At 43.5% G+C, this 23,493-nt stretch overlaps 1 protein-coding gene across 1 annotated transcript in view; it reads left to right on the top strand.

Annotated features, from left to right (window-relative positions):
• The first annotated feature begins 11,060 nt into the window (after positions 1–11,060).
• The window catches only part of frmd4a (FERM domain containing 4A), an 87,658-nt gene continuing 75,225 nt past the window's right edge, over positions 11,061–23,493 (top strand). Inside the window, exon 1 of the mRNA XM_039809479.1 lies at positions 11,061–11,243. Within this exon, the coding sequence (XP_039665413.1) occupies positions 11,211–11,243 (33 nt within the window). The 5' untranslated portion in view covers positions 11,061–11,210. The remainder of the gene's footprint in view (positions 11,244–23,493) is intronic.

Here is a 23,493-nt window from a genome sequence, read left to right as displayed (position 1 = left end):
ATATTCAAAAAAAATACGAACAAATACCAGATAAAAAATATGCCAAAATGAACGTGATCTGGAGGTCACATTTAGGTCTGCAGATTGGACCAAGGTTTGCAATGGAATCTTCCCAAAATGTACTTGGATTTCTATACCTGAACAGAATTTTAAGTTTTTCCATAGGGACTTATTTTACACCTGTTCGCCTCCACAAAATGTTTCCCCACAGTTCACATCTTTGTTATTAATGTAAAACATAACACATAAGGGTACACTTATTCACCTGTTCCGGGCATGTGATCGCATCCAGACATTTTGGAAAGCGCTTCACTCTGTGGTCCAGGAGGTTATCGGTAAACAGTTTACATTAGCCTCATCATTTTATCTGTTAAACATACCTTTCTGACACGGACGCCAAATATCTGTTGATAATTCTTTTATTTCTAGCTAAAAAAATTATTTTACTGAGGTGGTCTGCCCCGCACGTCCCAAGGGTTGGTATGTGGTTGTCACAGATATCATCTCTTCTCCCTTTGGAGAAACCAACTTATGACCTCAATAATCATAATTCTGACAGATTCTGGAGACTTTGGAGACCACTGCATTCCTTACTGCAGAGACTCTGACTTCACTGTTTAATCTGTATGTACTCAGCTATTTATTTCTTGTACAGTACTAGTTAGTTTGTTATTATATACAGTAAAGGCCAAAAGTTTGGACACACCTTCTCATTCAATGCGTTTCCTTTATTTTCATGACTATTTACATTGTAGATTCTCACTGAAGGCATCAAAACTATGAATGAACACGTGGAATTATGTACTTAACAAAAAAGTGTGAAATAACTGAAAACATGTCTTATATTCTAGTTTCTTCAAAGTAGCCACCCTTTACTCTGATTACGGCTTTGCACACTCTTGGCATTCTCTTGATGAGCTTCAAGAGGTAGTCTGAAATGGTTTTCCAACACTCTTGAAGGAGTTCCCAGAGGTGCTTAGCACTTGTTGGCCCTTTTGCCTTCACTCTGCGGTCCAGCTCACCCCAAACCATCTTGATTGGGTTCAGGTCCGGTGACTGTGGAGGCCAGGTCATCTGGCGCAGCACTCCATCACTCTCCTTCTTGGTCAAATAGCCCTTACACAGCCTGGAGGTGTGTTTGGGGTCATTGTCCTGTTGAAAAATAAATGATGTTCCAACTAAACACAAACCGGATGGGATGGCATGTCGCTGCAGGATGCTGTGGTAGCCATGCTGGTTCAGTATTCCTTCAATTTTGCATAAATCCCCAACAGTGTCACCAGCAAAGCACCCCCACACCATCACACCTCCTCCTCCATGCTTCACGGTGGGAACCAGGCATGTAGAATCCATCCGTTCACCTTTTCTGCGTCGCACAAAGACACGGCGGTTGGAACCAAAGATCTCAAATTTGGACTCATCAGACCAAAGCACAGATTTCCACTGGTCTAATGTCCATTCCTTGTGTTTCTTAGTCCAAACAAATCTCTTCTGCTTGTTGCCTCTCCTTAGCAGTGGTTTCCTAGCAGCTACTTGACCATGAAGGCCTGATTCGCGCAGTCTCCTCTTAACAGTTGTTCTAGAGATGTGTCTGCTGCTAGAATTCTGTGTGGCATTCATCTGGTCTCTAATCTGAGCTGCTGTTAACTTGTGATTTCTGAGGCTGGTGACTCGGATGAACTTATCCTCAGCAGCAGAGGTGACTCTTGGTCTTCCTTTCCTGGGGCGATCCTCATGTGAGCCAGTTTCGTTGTAGCGCTTGATGTTTTTTGCGACTGCACTTGGGGACACATTAAAAGTTTTCGCAATTTTCTGGACTGCTTGACCTTCATTTGTTAAAGTAATGATGGCCACTCGTTTCTCTTTACTTAGCTGATTGGTTCTTGCCATAATATGAATTCTAACAGTTGTCCAATAGGGCTGTCGGCTGTGTATCAACCTGACTTCTGCACAACACAACTGATGGTCCCAACCCCATTAATAAGGGAAAAAATTCCACTAATTAACCCTGACAAAGCACACCTGTGAAGTGTAAACCATTTCAGGTGACTACGTCATGAAGCTCATTGAGAGAACACCAAGGGTTTGCAGCGCTATCAAAAAAGCAAAGGGTGGCTACTTTGAGGAATCGAAAATATAAGACATGTTTTCAGTTATTTCACACCTTTTTTGTTAAGTACATAATTCCATATGTGTTCATTCATAGTTTTGATGCCTTCAGTGAGAACCTACAATGTAAATAGTCATGAAAATAAAGGAAACGATTGAATGAGAAGGTGTGTCCAAACCTTTGGCCTGTACTGTATATATATATATATATATATATATATATATATATATATATATATACATTTTTTTCCATACTTCTTTGAACTTAGTTTGAAGACAATGCAGCATCTGCTGTTCGTTTTGGGTGTGATTTTTTTCTGTTGTATGTTTTTGTGTATATGTATTTATATATATATATATTTATATATATATTTTTTCTGTTATTGGTGTGTCTGTTAAACTCAAAAATCAATAATAAAAAGAAATCAATAAAAAAAATAGCCTACATGCCAAAATGTGCAAAATCTACAAATTAGTAAACATATGCAGAATAGTAAACAGAAATATATACAAAATAGTGAAAATGGTTAAAAGTGGAAGTAAAAAGTGCAGTTTGGTTTAAAATGTGGAGGTGGTGGCACTTTGAAACACGATAGCAGAGCTGTGACAGGATTTAGAAAAGCACCGGGGATATTACCACCACGCACATTTTCACAGTGGAGCAATGACGGAAGGAAGGTGAAGAAAGAGCAGGGCACATGCAGTAGGCTGCTTCATGTAGCTTCTCTTGTCTGCCTCTAGAGGGAGATGAAGACCTTTGAATCAGATCCAAATGAAGTCTTGTGCTATCCATAAGGAAATACTAAAATGTGCTTATTTGTGTTTTAAATGATGCACCATGAATTTTGCAAGGTTGAGTGGATCCCCGGGGGTTGGTGTGATCCCCCAGGTGTAGTGTGTCTGTCTGTTCTATCTTGTCCTTTGTCTAAGAGCAGTTGCTTAGTTGAAATGTGCAACGCCTCGCTGGTCAGGGAGCAGGAAGGTCAATAGTGAATGCCGAACACACACACACACACACACACACACACACACACACACACACACACACACACACACACACACACACACACACACACACTATTTCTCTCTCTCTCTCTCTGATTGATGACTGATATCAGAGCTGTTGATTTTAAACATGACATGACCTTAGCCAAACTAATCCCCTCTAGTGCATAATATATTACCCAGCAGCAAACACACACCAGCCAATGTAAGTATTGCTTCAAAGCCACATCTTGTTTTTACCAGATCTGGTTTCAAAATTATTCAAATAAGATGCACATAAAGTTATTCTGTGTTAAGTTTATCATCTGCAGCACACTGTAGAGGCCAAAGCCCCCACCCCTCCCCTCCCCTCCCCTCCTTTACCCTTTTGCTTTCATCATCTCTTTATCAATGCCATTCCAGAGCTGGAACCTTTAAACATTATGGATCAAAAGTCTGCTTCTCCAGCCTGCTGCTGCTGGTGAAACTGTCGGTCCTAGAGAGATCACGACATAGTATGTGGATTATATGGAGCAAAGGGCACACTCGTATTTATCTCTGTTCCCATATCCTTAATGTCGTGTATGGTTTCATCTCCTTCTCCATGTGTGACTATGCCCTCCAGATTCTTACCTACAAAGTGGTAGTCTGTACTGTAATTCATACCACATGATGCTGTACATGAGACGATACTGTACATTTCCATTAAAGGGCTCAGTGTTTTTGTGGAGAAACAAAATCTGTAGATATCTTCTTGAAGTGAGACATTTAGCGTCTGTATTAAAACTTATAAGGTTTCTGCCATCCCTTCTCCACTATCTCTTCTGCTGCACTTCAATTTAACTGTTGTTTTGAAACGGAAATATATAGTCCCAGTTTAACCGGAAAAACTAAATAGCAAATCCCCACATAACCTTATCAGCAACACCTTCTAGGTAAAGTATGCAGAGTAGTTCAGATTATAACAATGGTAAAAAGCTACTTCTGTTGGATTACTGCACTACATCTACACAGGCTAAACAATGTCCCTGTAGATATCAGCGTGCTGGCTGTGCCTTCAACAGTAGTGACATTTACTGAGGAATATTTGTTGCAAAGATCATTCACATTCCTTACCATACCCCGCTGTTTGACTATCAGTGAAGGTCAGTTAACACCATTTACCATCAGCTTTGAATTTTGTCAGATTCTTTATCACATCCTGAAAAAGAAGAGTGATTTCACTCCAAGGAGAATCGTCCGTATCGGAATGACATGTTAATGGATGCATGTTACGGCTACAACTCTTGAACAAGGATTCGATTATAGTCAGATCAAAGATACAGGACAACAAAGAGATGAATGCCATAAATAAAAATGTGTTTTTCCTGTATTAATATTCCAGTAAGTGATGGGAATCCAGATTGTATCATTTTGGAGATAGCAGATTGAGCTCAGTATTTTCATTATCTATCCTATTATTGCATCTGATGCGCGTGCATTTTTACATTATTCGTGACTTGAGATTTAGCGAGGAAAAAAATTTTGGCAAACAGTTTGCTAATTTGTTATCTACTGTAATGCAGGCGTGATGTCTTAGTCTCATACAACTTTTTCATATTTTATTTAAATTGAGGAAATGCCTCTATGATTTGTTTAAGGTTCAGCAGTAGAGGGCAGTGTGTGAATGTGGGTAGGCGTTATGTCAGGACTGGTACATGCAATAGTGATTGTCTGGCTAGGCTTTTGGTGTATGAGTATACAGTATGTGTCAGAAATATATAAATAGGTCATGTTTCTGTGGGTGTCTGTGCCCGCAAACAAAATCAGTATGCGTCTCTGTGTGCAATCAGCTTCTCATGAACCATCACAGTAATGACACATGATGGTAGATGATGACTCTTGATTAGGGATGCAAAGATTGTGTCGCTGTTGACGCCATAGAGACACGGCAAACAGTAATGTAGCCACGGTCAACGCTCAACCACGCCACGCTGTCACTCTCTATGTGTCTCTCTTTCGAGTCTCTGCAAGGTTCGCTGTGCTGTCTGCAGAGGATGCTGGTTGCCCCTGACAACAGTTGCTCGGATACCATTTTGGAGTGACTTCATAGCATCGGGCACGCTTATACCGTGGCTCACGATGAATAAAAACCAATTCACTTTTCCTTCAAACACAAATGTACGTTTAAATGAGGGGGGGGGGTACACATATGTGGTGGGTGTAGAAAGTATTTTCATGTTTGGGGCAGTCCCATCTACAGTAGCAGAAGCTTCTTAGCTGCAATGAGATGTGCTCTTGTGGGAGAAATGTGAATGTAGTCAGTCTGAAGGTTATGTTTTTGTTGAATCTGGCTAAAAGAACGCATTTTTAATCAGTAGGACCACAAAGGCTGCTTCTTATGCAGATGGAAGTTATGGAAATAAGATTGATTAAACATTCTCTCTCTCTCTCTCTCTTTATCTTCTCTCTTGCCCACTCTCTCTCTTTCTCTCTCTCTCTCTCAGTCCCTTATGTCCTTCTCCTGCAAAACCCTGCTCACATTACCCTCTACCATCCATCTTTCTCCCTCTCTAATTCTCTTTCTCTCTGCAGTAGTGAGATAAGATGTTCCTCCTACTGAGCTGTGGTGAGGTGTGAGAGAAGAGGGGCTTTCCCTCTCTCTCCCTTTGACTACCTCCAGCACTGCAGGCCAATGAGGGCAGCCACACATAGCAAATGTATATCTCACGTGCATATTGGTGGAGGACATTTTCTGTGTGTGCATGTGTATGTGTGTGCATGGGTGTATCAATGTGCACGTGCAGCATGTTTCCTGGGATTGCTGTTTAATGAACTCTAGATTGGATGTCAGACAAACTCCCTCTAGCAACAATCAGCCCAGCCCTCTCAAACATGGTCAGGACCCTTGGCTCTGGGAATGGGCTAAAGTAGTTTCCCACTCCAATATATCATAGTAAATCTAAGCCTTGGCCATGAGTCCGACACCAAGCAGCAGCAGCCGATTGCGTTAAAATCTTGTTAAAAGCTCCCATAGCATCGGGCTCCTGGGTAGCTCACCTGGTAGAGCAGGGCTCCCATATATAGAGGTTCACTCCTCGACGTCTTCAGCTGTCCTGTATAAATAAAGGCCTAAAATGCCCAAAAAATAATCTTTAAAAAAAAATTTAATCCCGGAGCAGGGACAAACTTCAGATGTTCAGTATGTGTGTGAGTTTTTAAAATATCTTGAGATATCAACGTTGGAGTAATTCCTGGATTAACCCATCTACTGTTCAGCAGCTTACCTCAAATCTCCACCAGGACTGAGAATTTTAAATATTTAATGAAGATAATGTGGTTAATTGATTTAGACAGTAATTATCACTCTTCTTGGCTTACTACTTTAATCCCACAGTTACACACACCACATAGATCTGCCAGTATTTAGCGGATTGCTCTTTTACCTCTTTAAATTACTTAATCTGGATGCTGAAATAAAAGACATTTAAAGACGTGTTGATACTGACTAGAAAACATACTGCAAAACAAAACAAACCATGAATCATTTTCCTATCCCAGGACAATCAAACATGGATGCTGGCGACTGAAACTTTCACCCAAACGTGTGAGGGTCGCAGTCTATCTTATTTTCTATCAGACCGCCCACAGTATCGATAGTGATTGTTAACAGGCACACATCTTGTCACTCCAACTCCCTCCTGAGTCGATGCTATTGGTCTGCTTAGAGAACAAGTCCCAGTGCGTCGTATGAGAGTCAGCAGCAGTTCGCTCTCTTGTGGCATTGATTGAGCTGTAATGCTGTGACAGGGTTGCACATTGACTTATGGGTCCCTCCGTTTCCAGCCAGACACCTGGGCACACACAGTGAATAACGATGAATATGACTTCTCTCTTTTTCTTGCCTTCCTCCTGTCTCTTCTCTCTGTTATGCTCTGCCATGGGGCTGCCAACCTGCTTTTGTTCGATTTGGTCACCTGGGTTGCTGGACCAGGTAAGTTTTGAAACGTTTTCAAACACACAAGGAGATATTCCCTCGATGACGTTCCACTATTGAAATATCAGTTCAATATCAAATGTCAATAAAGTAACTAAACAAATGGTGTCTGGCTAAGTCAACAAGCGGAGTGTTGGAATGGCCACAATGGCAGATGGGGCAACAGATTAAAAGACAAAAAGACATTGGGTTAACGCATGGAGTCGGAGCGGCTCTAAAAGAAAACAGAGAACCTCTAATGCTCCTTTTCATGCCGCGATAGTTTAATTGATAATCATTGCAATTAATCCCTTTGTTTTCCCGTGAAGTTGAAGACTGTTTAGCAGCGGCTAATTACCTCAGTCCATTGGACGTCAGTTTTTTTGCAGTGTAATTGCAGCTCTCTGTAGAAACACAAACAGCCAGAGAAAATTACAGACCATTTTCACATTTGTCCGCGTTGCGGCTCTCGCATATTGGCTCAGTGCAAATGCTTTTGTTTATACTGTAGCGTTTGCAATTGGCTGCATGTACCGGAAAGTATTGTAGCAAGAATGAAATACTGCAGAATGTGGAAACCTAAAAGGTAAAAGGAAACTAGAATCACAAGGCCTTAAAACAATAAATGAACACTCTTACCAAGGTGTGTTAGTTGACCGTGTGATTGAAAAACTCACAAGGGATTCATTTTGGGGTCCAGCTGGGGGTAACAGGGACAGGAGTGAGGATGAGGAGAGGGGAATGGGAGAAGGGGGATGGGGAGACGCAGAGGGTGGTGATGGGTTTAAGGGCATTGTGCAGTGTTTTGCAGTGTGCACTGCATTGTGCAGTATTGTCCTGTGATTGTAATAGTTATCACCCACCCCTATATCCCATCCACCCATTCTTTCCTTTATGTATGGCTATGTGCGGTTTAATAGTGGCTGGGAAGGGTTGGGGGCAGGGACAAGGTGTGTGTGTGTGTGTGTGTGTGTGTGTGTGTGTGTGTGTGTGTGTGTGTGTGTGTGTGTGTGTGTGTGTGTGTGTGTGTGTGTGTGTGTGTGTGTGTGTGTGTGTGTGTGTGTGCATGTGGGATTCGCTGACAGGTTAACATTCACTGTCAGCAGTAATGCGTGATGGTTATATATGGGGCTGTATGTCACTGTGGCTTGCCAGACACATGCTCATCCAGCCTGGTGGGGAGAAAAAAAACACATTTTCAACCTCGATTTATCATAAAACAACATTTCTACGCTGGTAAAATACAGGTCTGCCTAAAAACATCATCTCTCCTATAAACACACAGAGAGCAGAGCTAAAGTAGCAATATATATTCAGCCAACATTAGGAAAAGAGAGAGTAACCAAAATAGAAAATGGATCAAATGAACCATCGTTTGGCAAAGAATGAAGAAAAAAGAGGCATTCTGGGAATTGTGAGAGGGGAAAAAGGTGCTCGAGGTTTATTTATAAGGCTATATTTAGGGAATACCTCGGGTCTACCATTGCTCTAAAGGTCAGAGGTCAGCTGAATAATGAGATTCGAGCTCTTCCCACCACCTCCTTATAGAGACCTCTGCGGCACTTGTCCAATTTTTACATCATCAATAAGTGAGTGGGAGGAGAGTTAGTGGTTGATGTAGTGTGTGTCTTTGCCCGTGTGTGTGTGTGTGTGTGTGTGTGTGAGAGTGTGCGAGCATGTGCCGTGATACAATCATATGGTCTGATGGCCGTGTGAAGTGGTAAATTGTCTGATGGGAAGTGGACCAAGGAATGTTCTCCTACGGGAAATCTCCTGTTTAAAAATGCTTTATAAATGGAATACGTCATGACTAAGAACCGTGTTCATTGGGGTTCAATTTAATGAGATGTTAATTATCTCAATGATCGTGAATATTGTATCACATTTCACCTTCTAGGCCCCTGAACAGTGTGTTCATGTTTGTGATCATGAAGTCCAATTAAAATCAAAATGGCAGGTGTTTCAAAATGAGGTTCATGAAATAGTATTCTGTTCATTTTCAGGACACTCTGACATTCTGCTTCAACATTGATCAATTTGACACTACCTTTGCGGCATTAGCACACACACAAAACACACACACACACACACACACACACTGTACTGTATAGGGCCGCAGTGGCCGTGCCACCTGCAGGTTGAGTGTTATTGATCTTGTCCACACATTGTCGTGCTGAGATGTCTGTGTCGTCCAGGCCAGCTGCGATCAATGCTGTTATGCAGCATGTTCCAGGTCCGGTGTATCTGCTTTTTCTTCGCTGCAATGGTTATGTGACGGTGTAACAGTACCCATGGGTCAGCACCAGCATCAATCAGCAGACTATTGACCACCAGCTGTGGGGATTCAAATGTATGTTAACACACACACTTGAACACCAAATCATCATCAGACCCATTTATGTTTCTTATGGAAGAGATAAACGGATGGTTTTTCCACGACTGAATGTAAATTGGTTAATTTGTGAATTAAAATACGAAGGTCATCACTGTTACAGTGCCAGTACAATAGTTAGTTTTTTGTAAAGTTCTGTGGTACATGGCATGGTAAGGATAGAAAAACTAATGAGGGATCCTCAACGGTAATGTCTGTCGTGGTTAATTTGGTAATGCTTTTTTTCTTCTTATCTGGGTCAATACAGAGAAGCCAGGCTAAAAATAATTGCTAGAGAAAGGAAGAGAGATGCAGAGAGACTGCACTTGGTGTCATGCAGTCCAGGCAGTGAGGCTTGCTGCCACCTGAGCCACCTGTGTCTTCTCCCTATTTAGAACCAGCCGCTGCCAATGAGCAAGGCAACAGGCACAGGAATGCACCCATCTTATTTATTTATTTCCGTTTTAATGGTCTCACTGCTTCTCCGTGCTCCTACCCAGCATGCATTGTTGCTATGGCAACGGCAAGATGCCGCTAGGAGCAGAGGTGATGATTTGTCCGTGATTTCGTCCATTTAAAAGGAAGCACATTAACAGACACTTAACATAAACATACGCGTACACACACACACACACATAAACACACGTGTACACACACACACACACACACACACACACACAACGATGCACTCAGCCATCACTCTTCATTTCACCGTTTGTCTTTAACGGCAGCTCCATTGCATGCAACGAGCCAGAAACCTGCAGTGAACAGGAGAACGTGGCATCAAACTCCTAATATAACAGCCTCCAATATGCCAGATGACCTCTAACATGTTATAATTGTAAGTTGTGGTGCAGCTGTAGCCGTGTGAGCGTGGGTATGTGTGGAAAGGAGGAGTGTGTGTGTGTGTGTGTGTGTGTGTGTGTGTGTGTGTGTTTGAGAGGGTGACTCATGCCTTGTCTATTAAGAGAATAGAGGGTGATCAGGTTGCTAGGCGATTTAGAGCCAGTATTGTCTGGAGGGACAATAGTGGCCCCGAGAGTGCCCTCTCTTCTCTTTCTCTGTGTCTCTTTCGGTTTCTTTCTCTGTCTCTTTCACACACACACACACACACACACACACACACACACACACACACACACACACGCACACACACACTATAAATGTACATTTTGTCTGACCCCCTGGATTGAGACTTGGGCGGGAACAAGGAGTTGACAGTGAGCAGGAGGATGAAAAAAGAAGCATTATGGGAAGCTGAGAGGACGGAGAGAGAGGAGGAGAAGGAGAGGAGAGAGGGCACTAGCAGGAGAGCTGTACCATTAACAACCTGCAATCATTTGCCACTTTGACGGGAACAAATGTAGCTGGAGGCAGTGAGGGAGAGTGAGAGAGAGAGAGAGAGAGATGAGAGAGAGAGAGAGAGAGAGAGAGAGACCTTCCATGGACATTGCACATTCAAACCACACAGCATTATAGGGGAAGATCACACCAACTGACAGGTCGGCGGAAGGAGGAGAAGCACCAGGACTTTGGCACTGCTTTCTCTCCTCCTGCTCCTCACTGTGTGTGCCTGTGTGTGTGTGTCGGACACACACACACATACACACAGGCTCTCTCTGTGTGCCTGTCAGTGTGCTGGGCTCTCTGGGTGGGTAGGGAGCTGCGGTGTAGAGGAGATGTTCGCTCTGAGCATGAGACAGCGTTTCTAACAGGATCTATTTGCGGACTGGGATAATAGACTGACACAGCTGAGAGGACCCAAGCCCACCGGAACCAACCGAATCAGCCATGGAGGGACTGCTGTCTCCAATGAGGACGCGGGTAGGTTACCATGGGGATAACAGAGCATCCCAACTACTGGTTTTCCTCCACAGGAATCCATCACCAGAATGGCATATAGGGAGATAGCATGCCTTGCAAGCTGCTGGGCTGCAGAAATAAATCAGTCCGTGCCGCTGTCGCCGTGGTGATGCAAGAACTCAAGCTGAGAAGTTTTCGAGCTCCTGGCGTTGCTAGGGGCGATAGGCAGAATGCTGGGAGAGTGCGGAAGGCACAGGAGGTCTCAGATAGAACATAAACATGTTTAATAATTGCAGAAAATGTAAATACAGTTTCAGTTTGCATGCAAAACGCGTGCGTGCACTGCACATGCATTTTTGCATGTGTGCGTGTGTGTGTGTGTGTGTGTGTGTGTGTGTGTGTGTGTTGTGTGTGTGTGTGTGTGTGTGTCCATGCACAGATTAGCAAGGGTTTGCTTCGAAAAGAATGACTCAGTGTTTCAGAGTGGTGCCTCTCTCCCTTCAGTACAAACCACTGTCCTTTTGGTTTAGGATAGAGAAAGAAGGAGTGGAGAAAGATGTGCAAGGGAGGAACTGGGTTCAGATTGTACAGTCAGTTGGGTGAATATCTGAAAGTGTCAATTCACTATTGTTCTTGCGTTACACTGTCTTTTGTTTTAGATATTTGTATCTCTGTCTAACATTAGAGCTTTTAGGTTGGTGTCTCACTGTGCTCAGAGCATCTGTCTGACAGTGAATGTCTGTGTCTGTGCCGTACAAAAAAGCTAATGAAAGAAGAAAATGATGTGTGTGTGTGTGTGTGTGTGTGTGTGTGTGTGTGTGTGTGTGTGTGCCTGTCAGAACACACTTGGTTATTTGTCTGTATCCATGTGCCTGCATGTGACCATGCACAATGGTGTGAACAGTAATGGACCCTGAGAGTTGTCTCCCTCCCAGTTGAGATTTGAGATGAAAACCTGTGTGTTCCAGCTGGGAATTTATGTTTGAGATATATTATAGTGTGAGTGTAATTTGTGAGAGAGGGAGAGGTAGCTGGATAAGGAAAGCAAGTCATATTGAAGCCGTGACAATGTTATTAATATTTATAAAGGCATGATTGCATTTTTGGAAGGAGAGGAGACTGATTTTGTTAGTTTCTTAACCATATCCAGACATTACTTTAACATCTCCACTGTGAAATATTAACCCCAATTTGAATCAGCTTTGCACCCTAAATATAATATTCTTTGGTCTCTTTCTAATGCTTTTTCCCCCTTCAGCCTGCTTCTCTCTCAGAGGACAGAGTTGATTTAGCAAGCTGCCTCTCCTTACCCTCCCTTCCCCCTCATTATTCTCTCGCCACTGGTACAGACCCAAACAACCAAAAATAAATCCTCTATGCATCCTCCACTAACTGTATGTTAACATTAACATATATTTATAGTCTGTTTGCTCATATTTAAAAATATAGGATTAGCTGAAAAACCATATAGTGACTCCCACACGAGCCTCAAGGAGTTGTGGGGGTGCTGAAAGGGTTAAGCCACAGAGATGACCTGATGGTGTTGTCACACACGAGTACCCCCGCCTGCTCACCTCTCCTCCCTCACCTTTACGACTCGCCCTTTTTCTCTTCATTTCATTGCAGCTTTGGTGTCTTTTTCTCTTTTCCCTTGTGCAGGATGAGCCACACACTCCCTTTTGCATTTAAGCCAAGAGTGTGTCTGTCTCTTTCTCGCTTCTCCGTCCTGTTTGTCTGCCCACCTGCCCGCTTGTCTGTCTGTTTGTCGGCCACTCGCCGTGTCTTTGGCAGTTAGCACGAGCGCTGTAATTGGTATTCGCAGATCAGCCCATGATCTAATCCAAAGAGGAGTGTTAGCGGGCTGTTTGGAGATAGACTTGGCTTCAAAGTTATGGCGTGGAATCAAGCCTGCTATATCTGTGCTGTCTGCCACTCTGGCCAGATTTGCCCAAGAGCTGTGGGAATCCCTTTTATTGACTAAATGACTTTTGCATTTATCTTCATCAGCCACATTGAGCTTCACATGCCCCACAGTCGATCTGTGTATCTCAGGTTTGGCATCAAAGTCCCTTTAGTAGATTTATGTGAATGAATCACAGCATAATGAGCCACTGCAGGAGTTTCTCAAAGTTTACACTGCATAATCTCGCTCTAATGTGACTTTTCTCACCCTCTGAGATAAAAGGAGGGATCTGGTGAAAACAGCGACTTTGATTCGTGAACTATTTTTTCACCCTATCTTTCAGTTTACTCGTAAACAGCAGCAGAGATGAGAAACGTAAAGAGGGGAACAAAGTAGAAGCAAGGGGGCAATGCCAGGGTGTTTCTCATTGGCAGTGGAGCAGTGTGTATATACTTGCAGCCAAAACGTGCAACAGCATCTGTAGTAAATCTGAGAAAAATTGCTTCAAAGTTTACAGTATCCTCTGCCATGATACAACAGGCTTTCTCTGTGTACTTCATTTACAGTACTCTAATCACTAAGAAGTAGCTTGCTAAAAGTGTTTTAGGTTAGCAACAGCAATGTGTAACTGGTTCAAACTGGATTAAGTCATATGAAACGCGCATGTTTCATATGGTAACAAAATATGTGTTTTTTTATAAATTAGTGTATAGTTTTTGCAAGAGTGTTTCATTTTGCAAAGGGTCTGAGGTGTTCTGCTAATTGGGTGTGTGGAGTGCTTAAGCAATCGAAAAAAGTTCAGATTTTCTCATTTAAAACCAAAACCCTATTCAGTATTTTTATGTCAAAATACAAAAAAAATCAATTCCCTCTTGTCTTTGTAGGGCAGTATGCCTCTAGGTCTTGCCTCAGGGATACACAAAAGGTGACCTCAACCCCAAGATAACAGACAGGGAAAAGCAATAGCCTGTAAAAGCTGCACAGCTCCTAATCCCCAGCTCGCTAAAATGGGAAAATTGTGCTGAGATGGCTGTGTTGAAGAGTTGTGCTCAAAGCTCCCTCTCCTCTACCTCACTCCATGTTTCCTATTTTTTCCCCTGCACTCTGAGTCTGTATCACTCTCCCTCTCTATTTATATACAGTATTTAGGGTGACAGTAATGGGCAGTGAAGCAGGAAAATGAAATAAAATAAGCATCAGTAAGCAGTGTTGTTACATCCAACGGCAAAGCAGGTCAGCACACACAGAGCATGCAGAATATAGTGAGCAAAGTATTCCTGAGGGAATCTGAAAGAAGTTGCCAATTTGTTATCTTCGGCATCCATAAACTTTGCTCATGCGTATTCCTCATTATTGTATAGTCTCTCCTTACGTCTTTTTAATGGGATGTTATAGTTTGGTATTGCAGTCAGGACATTACTGATTCACATAGACATTATTGCACATGATTTCCACATCCCAGCTCTGCTTAACTGTGCACACTATCCGCCTCTTATCTTTCTGAGGCAAAGATGAGAGGGAAAGAACAGATTCAGACACACTCACACTCACAGATTTAAAAGGGAAAGATCAAGTCCCCTGTTGGTATACCCAGTTGTATGTAATATATGCATATAGGGCAGTAGAACAAGGAGCTCTAGCCTCATAGAAAACTTCCTCTGGAGAATGTATGCTGTTGTACGGCAGATATTTTACACAAATCACTTGTGCGTGTGTGTGTGTGTGTGTCTCAACTCCTGTGTGTTAGTGGATCAATAGGGAGTAGTTATCAAGAGATTAACCCCGTCAGTGCTCGATCAATCTAATCAGAGAGACTCCTCTGCTCTTTCTCTCTCGTTTACTCTATCACTCTCTCACTGGTGTCGTTCATCTGCTGGCTCGCTCTCTTTTTCGGCACAGTGTCACTGCCTCTCTCGTCTCTAGCCTCTTTCCTCTTCAGGTCATGTGTGTGTGTGTGTGTGTGTGTGTGCGCACGTGCGTGCGTGTGTGTGTGTGAGTGTGTGTGTGTGTGTGTGTGTCCAGCTGCCCATGACAGATGGAGCCATTACAGAAATGACCAAAGGCTTGGGCATGCATGCACACTTGCCCACAAACACATATTTATTCCATTAAGGAATGGCCATTTCACACACACACACACACACACACACACACACACACACACACACACACACACACACACACACACACACACACACACACACACACACACACACACACCTTCTCACTTTCCCCTCTTCTTTGTTGTTGCCTTAGCTCCACTGCATCACATGCAAAACATCACATGCACTCCAACTTGACATCAGTCTGACGCATTTTCTCCCTCCCCCAAAAATCCCTACAAGCCCTGGGTACCACATGTCCCCCCCCCACCCCTTCGCTCCTTCCTTTCCCCCTCCATCCGTCCATCCATCCATCCACCTGGTTCATTAGCGGCCAGGCGGCTGTCAGGATGGTTAAGGTCAGGGTGGCACGGAGAAGAGGATGAAGCAGCCAAGAGGGAAGTGACCAGACCCACATCCCTGAAGCCAACCGTCTCGCTGCTTAGATGAAAATAATTAGGAGAGAAAAGGCAGATCTGGTGGGGTTTGGATTAGCAGCACAAGGTGGAGCTGCCTTTGGCAAGCCACTCAGACACAGAGACACACACGCACCTACACACATTCAATACACAGCAGGTTGGCTGGCAGCATTTAAAGGCCAAAGTAAACAGCAATGGGGAGATGTCTGGTGGCTACAACACAAGGCACATGCAAAAAAACACACATGCTGAGGCACACACACACACACACACACACACACACACACACACACACACACACAACACATACACACACACGCATTGTACAGCGCCATCTCCCAGCTGTCATCATTGTCAATGGTAGTCTCTATTAGGGACAGTGTCATAGTCATTATGTACTGTGATTTTGTTAAAAGTAAAAATAAATGTAACCCATTTGTCCCATTTTGTTTTTCAGAAATAATGTATCTTAAATATAATAGAGATGCATTCATTATTTGGTTTTGATAATTGAATGAGGTGAAATTGCTAAAACACAAAAAACTAAAACATAGCCACAATATACAGTGATAAAGCTAATTGTAGCTAATAATCTTTAATGACTTTATTAGCTTCTGACCTTTACATACAGTGTTCATACAGAGTACAAGGGAAATGTGAATCCCAACATGCACATCTGTTAGGACATTTATGCATTCATGACACATAGGGAGGCAGATAAAGATAAAGAGAGGCGGAACTGTTGCTTTACTGTGTAAGATGAGATCAGTGGGATGCCATGTAAAGAGATATACTCCTACAGTTCCCTGTTTGAATCTCTCATCTCCAATTTGCCCATTTGAAGATGTGGCACTGCATGTCGGCCGTACGCCATCTCTGATCGTGTCTGTGTGTGTGTGTGTGTGTGTGTGTGTGTGTGTGTGTGTGTGTGTGTGTGTGTGTGTGTCGGCACATGTGAGCGTGCCCTGCTGTGTCAAGCATGTCAAATGTACTCTTGTCCCCTTGAAGAGGCCCGACCGATGACATCAATCAGAGCGCAATTGAGCAACCAAAGAGGCAAACCTGTGATGCACTTAATGTTAGGTGTTGTCATGGAAACATGGGGAGCAGATTTTCCACTTCATTGCCTGACATCAGTCTACAGGCATTTTTCAAAATAATTTCCAAGAAAGCCAATTGAACGATGGGAGGGGAAATCAGTCAAGTGTCCAAAAAGATAGTTAAAAGACACAGCAAGACACAGTAGTATCGTAATGAGAAATTCACACCAAATTCAACACCATGCTTCAATTAAATGCACTTGTGTTTGTGTGTCAATGTTAAAACCATGCACTTTAGATTAAAGAGCCTTTAGCAGTCCTATTATGTATATTGACTCTATCTGTGTGATCGCATAGAATAGATAGTCCCAAGAGAGCTTTCCCTGTACTGCTTTTAGCCTTCGGAGAATCGTAAGGCAATTACACTTTCCTATATTGGAATGTAATCACAAGCACACACACACACACACACACACACACACATACACTTTTGATGAACGAGCAGAGGATTGGTACTGTCACCTCTGCGACAAAAGGTGACCCTCCATTGAACAGGTATCATACATCACCCTATCAGTAGATCTACTTAGCAATTTTACGCATACACAAATACACATCCACTCACACAGGAAATAGGTGTTTCTTATCTCCTCCAGTCACACGCACTTAAGCATTTCCTCCACTCTTTATTGTGCCATTTTTACCTCAACCCCACCAGAGACCCACCATTTCTAGCCCATTTTTCCCCTCTTTTAAGCCATCCTACCTCCTTCTCTATATATCCTCCCATGGGCTCTGAACTGTGACCTCTTTACATGAGCAGAGAGGAAGCTGGCAGCATTCACTAGCAACACTCCCGAAATATGATTGGCTGACCAAGAACTGGAGTAGTGTCAACCCTGTCCTGAGGGGAGAGAGAGAGAGAGAGAGAGGTGTGTGTTGTTGTAGAAAAGAGAGAGGAAAGAGATGATAGAGGTAAAAGTACAGCATGTATTGTGGAACCTAATTTTCCGAGGTGCTCAGTACATCTATATCAACAGAAAAACACCATAAAACAAGTCAGCATTTAATACTCACAGTTGGTCTCCAGCAGCAACTGCGCTGGTCCAGGTTTGACCTGTTCTCATACACTGAGGGATACTGGCTCTATTACAAATACAAATGCAGCCTGAAGCGCCGGGCAGTAAAATGGAAAACCGTTCCCCCACCACTGCAGGGACTCAGGTTCAATCCCTGGCAGTGGTGTTTCTGGCTACTGGCCTGGGTGCCCCTTTGAGCGTAATTGGCAAAGTAGCAGGTAGGAAGCCACAAAGGATCATATCTTTGTAACTGCAATGATGTGATCACATGGACCTCCTTGTGTTACTGCCTCCTGGTGAAGCTTCTAAGTGGCAGATGAAAAGAAGCAACTTGCGAGTCCACGTGTCTCGGAAGGTCTACACCCTCCCCAGGCCAACAGAGGGAGGTATTACTTTAGCGGAAAAAAAAACTGCAGTGCAGAGGTACAAAAGGAGAACAAACTCAAAAGAAAAGAAAAATACGAATGCTGCCATTTTTGTTTCAAACAGGTACGCTTTCTACGACTATAAAAGCAGTATTTAGGTTTGTATTATACTTGTCCTTGTTCATTTGCTCACTTCTTAATGATATTGGAAGCGATATGAGTGGAACATTTTGTGAAAGACCATACTGTTGCAGATTTTACAGCTCTTATTCTAAATATTTCATTTTTATGTTGTTCAGTGGAATAGCGTCCTTCCTGTTTTTTCATACTTTAGTCATTTCAGTTTAAAGTGCACAGTGCATGCACAGATTTTACATTTGCACTTTTTATGCTCCAGCACGCTAATGTCTAATTCATGATTAACACACACGCCTTCTCAAGGAGACAAAGACATTGAACACTTTCCCCCGTACACATATACAGATGCACACACAAACGTGTACATAAAGTGCATACACACAAACACACATGCACACTGGTCCATTTGCATGCTCCATAACATCTGCATGTACAGCTCCAGACATATGGACCCATATGCTGCCCCCAGACAGCCTTATTGATGTAGGCCTGTCAGCCTCCCAGCAACACGACTGGGGCTAGCAGGCTCAGAGCTGCTGCAAGGATGGATGGAGGGATGGAGGAATGGAGGGATGGAGGGATGAATGGATGGGATAAGGGGAGTGATAGAATGAGAGACGATGATGGTGAAGGTACCAGATGATTGGACGCGGAGGGGGGAGGAGAATCTTTAGAGCCGTTCTTGACTTTCTAAAGCAGTAGTCCATGACACCATTGCAGTTTACCGATCCCATCCAGCTTTTGGGATCTTATTGGTGCTTCTCAGATGGAAAAGCAGCAGTGGAGACATGCTTTTAATAAATGTCTTTCTAAAATAGGTCTACACTAAGGGATTACTTGCAAAGTGTGTGTGTGTGTGTGTGTGTGTGTGTGTGTGTGTGTGTGTGTGTGTGTGTGTGTGTGCGTGTGCATGTGTGTTTGGCTGCTCATATAAGGCAGTCCTTCCAGAAAAATTACTTTCTGCTAAGATATATGTGACTTTTTTGCAACGAAAATGCGGGGATTATGAAATCATGCAAACCCATTTTGCGCAGAAATCGGCAATTTATGCGCCGAAAGTGCAGCGTATTTGAAAAAATGCGGACCCCGCATAAATATGCGGACTTTGGCTGATAATGCATTGAATTATGCAATCGCATAATCGCGTTTTTCTAGAGGGACTGATAAGGGGGTCATTCAACTAAATATACTTCAACTGGTGTGGAGAATCAAACAATTTATTTTCTTTAATTTCAATCTCACTGTCTTGCTTCATTACCAAAGTGTAGGTAGTACTCTGTGTTTTATTGGACCCTTCCTGTCAGATTTTTTTCCTCTCATCGCCAATCCGTTTCTTTAGTTACGAACACTCTGCAGCGGTTGCCAGGTATCCTATTACCACCCTTCTCCCATGTGTAGACATCTGCCATTACGCTGAATCAAACCCAAATATGGAATCAAGGTTGCCAGAGTGATGCTCATCTATCCTCCGAGGAATACTTACATCATCCTAAGTGTCTCGCTGACCCTCAATGCTCTCATTACTGCTTGTTAGAACAATTAAATGTGACGTGTGTCAGATTCATAACTCACCCCTGTGTGTGTTTGTGTGTGTGCTGAACAGATGTGAGCATCTGCCATTGCAGTTAAAGCCATTAATACATGTCTAGAGGTGTTTGTGTGTGGATGTGTCTGGTTTTCGGCAACAGCTGTTTGTATTTGCTGTGTACTCTGTTTGCACATGTACTTTTGGAAGTTGTCTGACAAACTTGATTTTATATAGATGTGTATTTATGAGACACAGTTGTCAAAGTGTGCGTCTCTTTTCACTTGGGAAAATGACTGGATCCTACGCTTCCTGCTTTAGTTTGTTGATTGTGCAGATATGTACAGTTACACATTTAACACATACTTAAAACACACAGCAACAGAAGCTAAAACATTTGGTAAATAGTGATACAAATGTTGTACATGCATTGCATCAATCACATGTTTGGATTCCATAAATATAAAGTGGATAATAAAGAGGAGGCCGACCTCTTTAATTAAGTACACTGTCAACCTCAGTTGTGGAATGTTGTCCGGCATGTCCTGAAGTGGGTGCAGTTAAATCTTGGGAAATTATGATTTAAATACTGGTCTTGAATACAAAACAGTTTCAAAATAATAGTGCTACAGAAATACACCTTTGTATATCATAAGGTAGTTTTTGTTGAGGCAAACGTTTCCCATGGGCACTGATCCAATTTTGTGGTAAACAGTGTGTTGCAACCATCCTCTTGTGTCTTTGTGTAAGCTTGCACCCACCGTTCCTGTTTATCATTGTTAATTGCCTGATTTTGCAATATGATGCGACATTACGAGACTGTAACTCAATCGCTTGCACATGTGACCAGGTGTCATTTGGCTTCCTTGGAAGCCTTGGCCTCTTTGAAGTATTGTAGATGTGTCTTAATTCCTCCTTTCATGTGCCGTTCCTGTAATTTCATCCACCTCAAACCCTTTCCCAGAGCTTCTCACCAGTGTGCTGCATTTCCTACTCTGACCACCAGAGTGCGCTGTGTGATGGGATTCCCTTTGCCTAGCCCAAGGCTTCCCTAAATCATGAGCCCTAGCACTAAGTTGAGTCTCATTCACTGGAGAAGAGCAGGCCATCTTGGCCCTACGTGTGAAGTGGTCTCTTCTTCCTGGAGCTCCTTCAGTAAAGTTTAGGTTAGAGGAATCTCTCCACAGCAAGGTCAGCCCTGGTGAAGAAAAACTCCTGACATTGCTTAGGATTTGCGGCTGTCAGTAGCAACCGGCCTCCTCCTCGCCATGTCCTCTCTGATGTATGGAGCCAATAGGAGGAGACCTTCAGCTCTAATGAGCAGTGGGTCTGCTGCTCCGCTGCTGTGTGTGTGCGCGCTGGCCGTTTGGCCCCAATAAACACCGAGCTGTATTGGACAACTCCACAGATCCTCTCATCCGTCATCACAGCTTTCTCAGGGCACAAGGGCTTGTGGAGGGGACCAGGTGGGGAAGGAGGAGAGAAAGAGTGTGTGTGTGTGTGTGTGTGTGTGTGTGTGTGTGTGTGTGTGTGTGTGTGTGTGTGTGTGGGTGGGTGGGTGTGTATGTGTATAATTAATGACATCATCCTGCTCCTCCTGCTGTCCAAGAGGGGGGACAAAGAGCAGGGAAAGCAAGTGAAATCAAGAGCGAGAAACTGACAAGGAGTAAGGGGAGGACAGCGAGGGACAATGAGATTGAAGGAGGGAAGCATATGTTAAAGGCTGCATGGCTTAATAATGAGTTTTGTCAGTGACCGAGTGGCCGTCCCATTACCCCTGCTGTCTAATGGAGGGGCTATTACATAGGACTTACCCCCCCAATAAGTCCTCCCCCTCTTCCCCCAGTCCTTAATTTTTCATGTGCCCAATATTTAGCTCTGTCCTGCCTCCCTTCTCTTTCGTAGCTTCAGCTGCTCCTCTGTTCCCATGGCAATGATGCGAGCTGAATGTTACTAAGTGGTAAATACCAAGGGACGGGACCTTGGCTTGCAGTGAAACCTGGGACTGATCAAGCCCTACCTGTCACAGCACTTTTTTTTTCTGACTGCTGTGGGGGTGAGGAGGTGTAGCAAGGACAAAGGCAAGAGAAGGGTGGGAGGTGACCAGTCTGTCTAGCAGTGGACTCCAGTTGAGGCTGTAGCCCCAGGGGGTCTGTCTGGCCCCCCTCTGTCAGCCCACCCCCCTCTCTGGTTCCTTCTTTGATCCATTTTAGATATTAAATGTTTGCCCGTAAAACATGCAGTAGTAGCTGACCATCAATAGCTCAAACTAATCAATGTAAAACCATACAGACACAGACTGCTCGGCTGTGATTTATGTCTTACCTTCACAGCGATGAGAGGGGTGGCCTGTAGTAATGTCAGGAGGTGGACGTGATCTCCTCAAATTTCGCATGTTTTCCCCTGAACCCCCCAGGGCTCTCCTCCTCCTCTGCACGTTAACAAAGACAATCTGCCTGAGTCATTTGACCAGAGTTCGTGGCAGCGGTGCACCTGTCAGAGGTGTAGGGCCCATCTGTACAGTAACAGGCAGCTTAGTCCCATGCCTGCAGCAAGAGGTGGAGCTGGCACAATCTGGTTTGGGTTACTGCACTCCTGGGAGAAGGCGTGCATGTGTGTTGTGGGTTATAAAATGAGTAGGTCATGTTGGCTCATTAGAAGAACAAGGAAATGCAAGTGTGTGTGTGTGTGTGTGTGTGTGTGTGTGTGTGTGTGTGTGTGTGTGTGTGTGTGTGTGTGTGTGTGTGTGTGTGTTTAGAACGGTGTGCACAGGTGCATCCTCTTTGTACTTTGTATTTTTTGCGTTTTTTTTTTACCAATCCTTTGTTAGTTTGTGGTTTGCATGCCTAAGGGGTCTTTAATGATTGTCTATAAAGAAGGGGAGTTGTGTAGTTATGAGGGGCTGAGAGGTTTACGAGGGTTATAAGCACAGCTGCATCCTGCGTGTAGACGAATGAGTCTTACGCAAAGGTCTGAGGAATGAAAACTCGACTTGGCTCGAGTGTGAGGAGTGCAGGAAAGCTTACATTAGTTTATGGGTTTTCAGTAGTTAGCCTCAGTGGATAATGAAACTAATCCTAGTTTATACAGGACCTAGAATAGCAGCTGTGGGGCCTACTTTTGTTGAAGATACACATCTATTCATATATATAGTAAAGAATCAACATATAGGACAGAGATCCATTACAAATTCTCTGTCCACATTTTTAAAGCACCTAGACAAACACACACACACATTAAAATGTGTTACCCCATGTTTTCCCCTTCATCCAGTATCCCAGTATTCTCCCCTGGGAGTACGATCATGTATAACCCATTTCCCCTCATGATCTGGTCTGTAAAGATTAAATATGTAGCCGTATCATCAAACATTTAACCCTCACGCTGCTACAAATCAGACTTTGGGGATGGGGACTCACGTGCATGTCTTGATCCTAAGTTGATGTGAGTGTGCTGTTTTGCACGCTAGAGTAATTCATAAAAGTTGTGCAGACTTGCTGGCAGACGGGTATGCCTGCTTACCAGAGTGTTAATTGTTAAATTAGTGTCAGGTAAACAATGTTTTCATATCCCTCTATCTGTGCCTACTTCTGCGCATGGCGTGGGCTGGGAAGCCTCCTCGGCACTGGGTAAAGTGGGCTAAATTTACTGGGGCAGAAAATGCTGGAGCGTGACTCAATCCAGCGCCTTCATACAACCA

The sequence above is a fragment of the Perca fluviatilis genome, chromosome 8 (assembly GCF_010015445.1).
Source record: "Perca fluviatilis chromosome 8, GENO_Pfluv_1.0, whole genome shotgun sequence".
In the NCBI taxonomy this organism is placed as follows: domain Eukaryota; kingdom Metazoa; phylum Chordata; class Actinopteri; order Perciformes; family Percidae; genus Perca; species Perca fluviatilis.
This window is presented reverse-complemented; position numbering and strand designations above follow the sequence as displayed.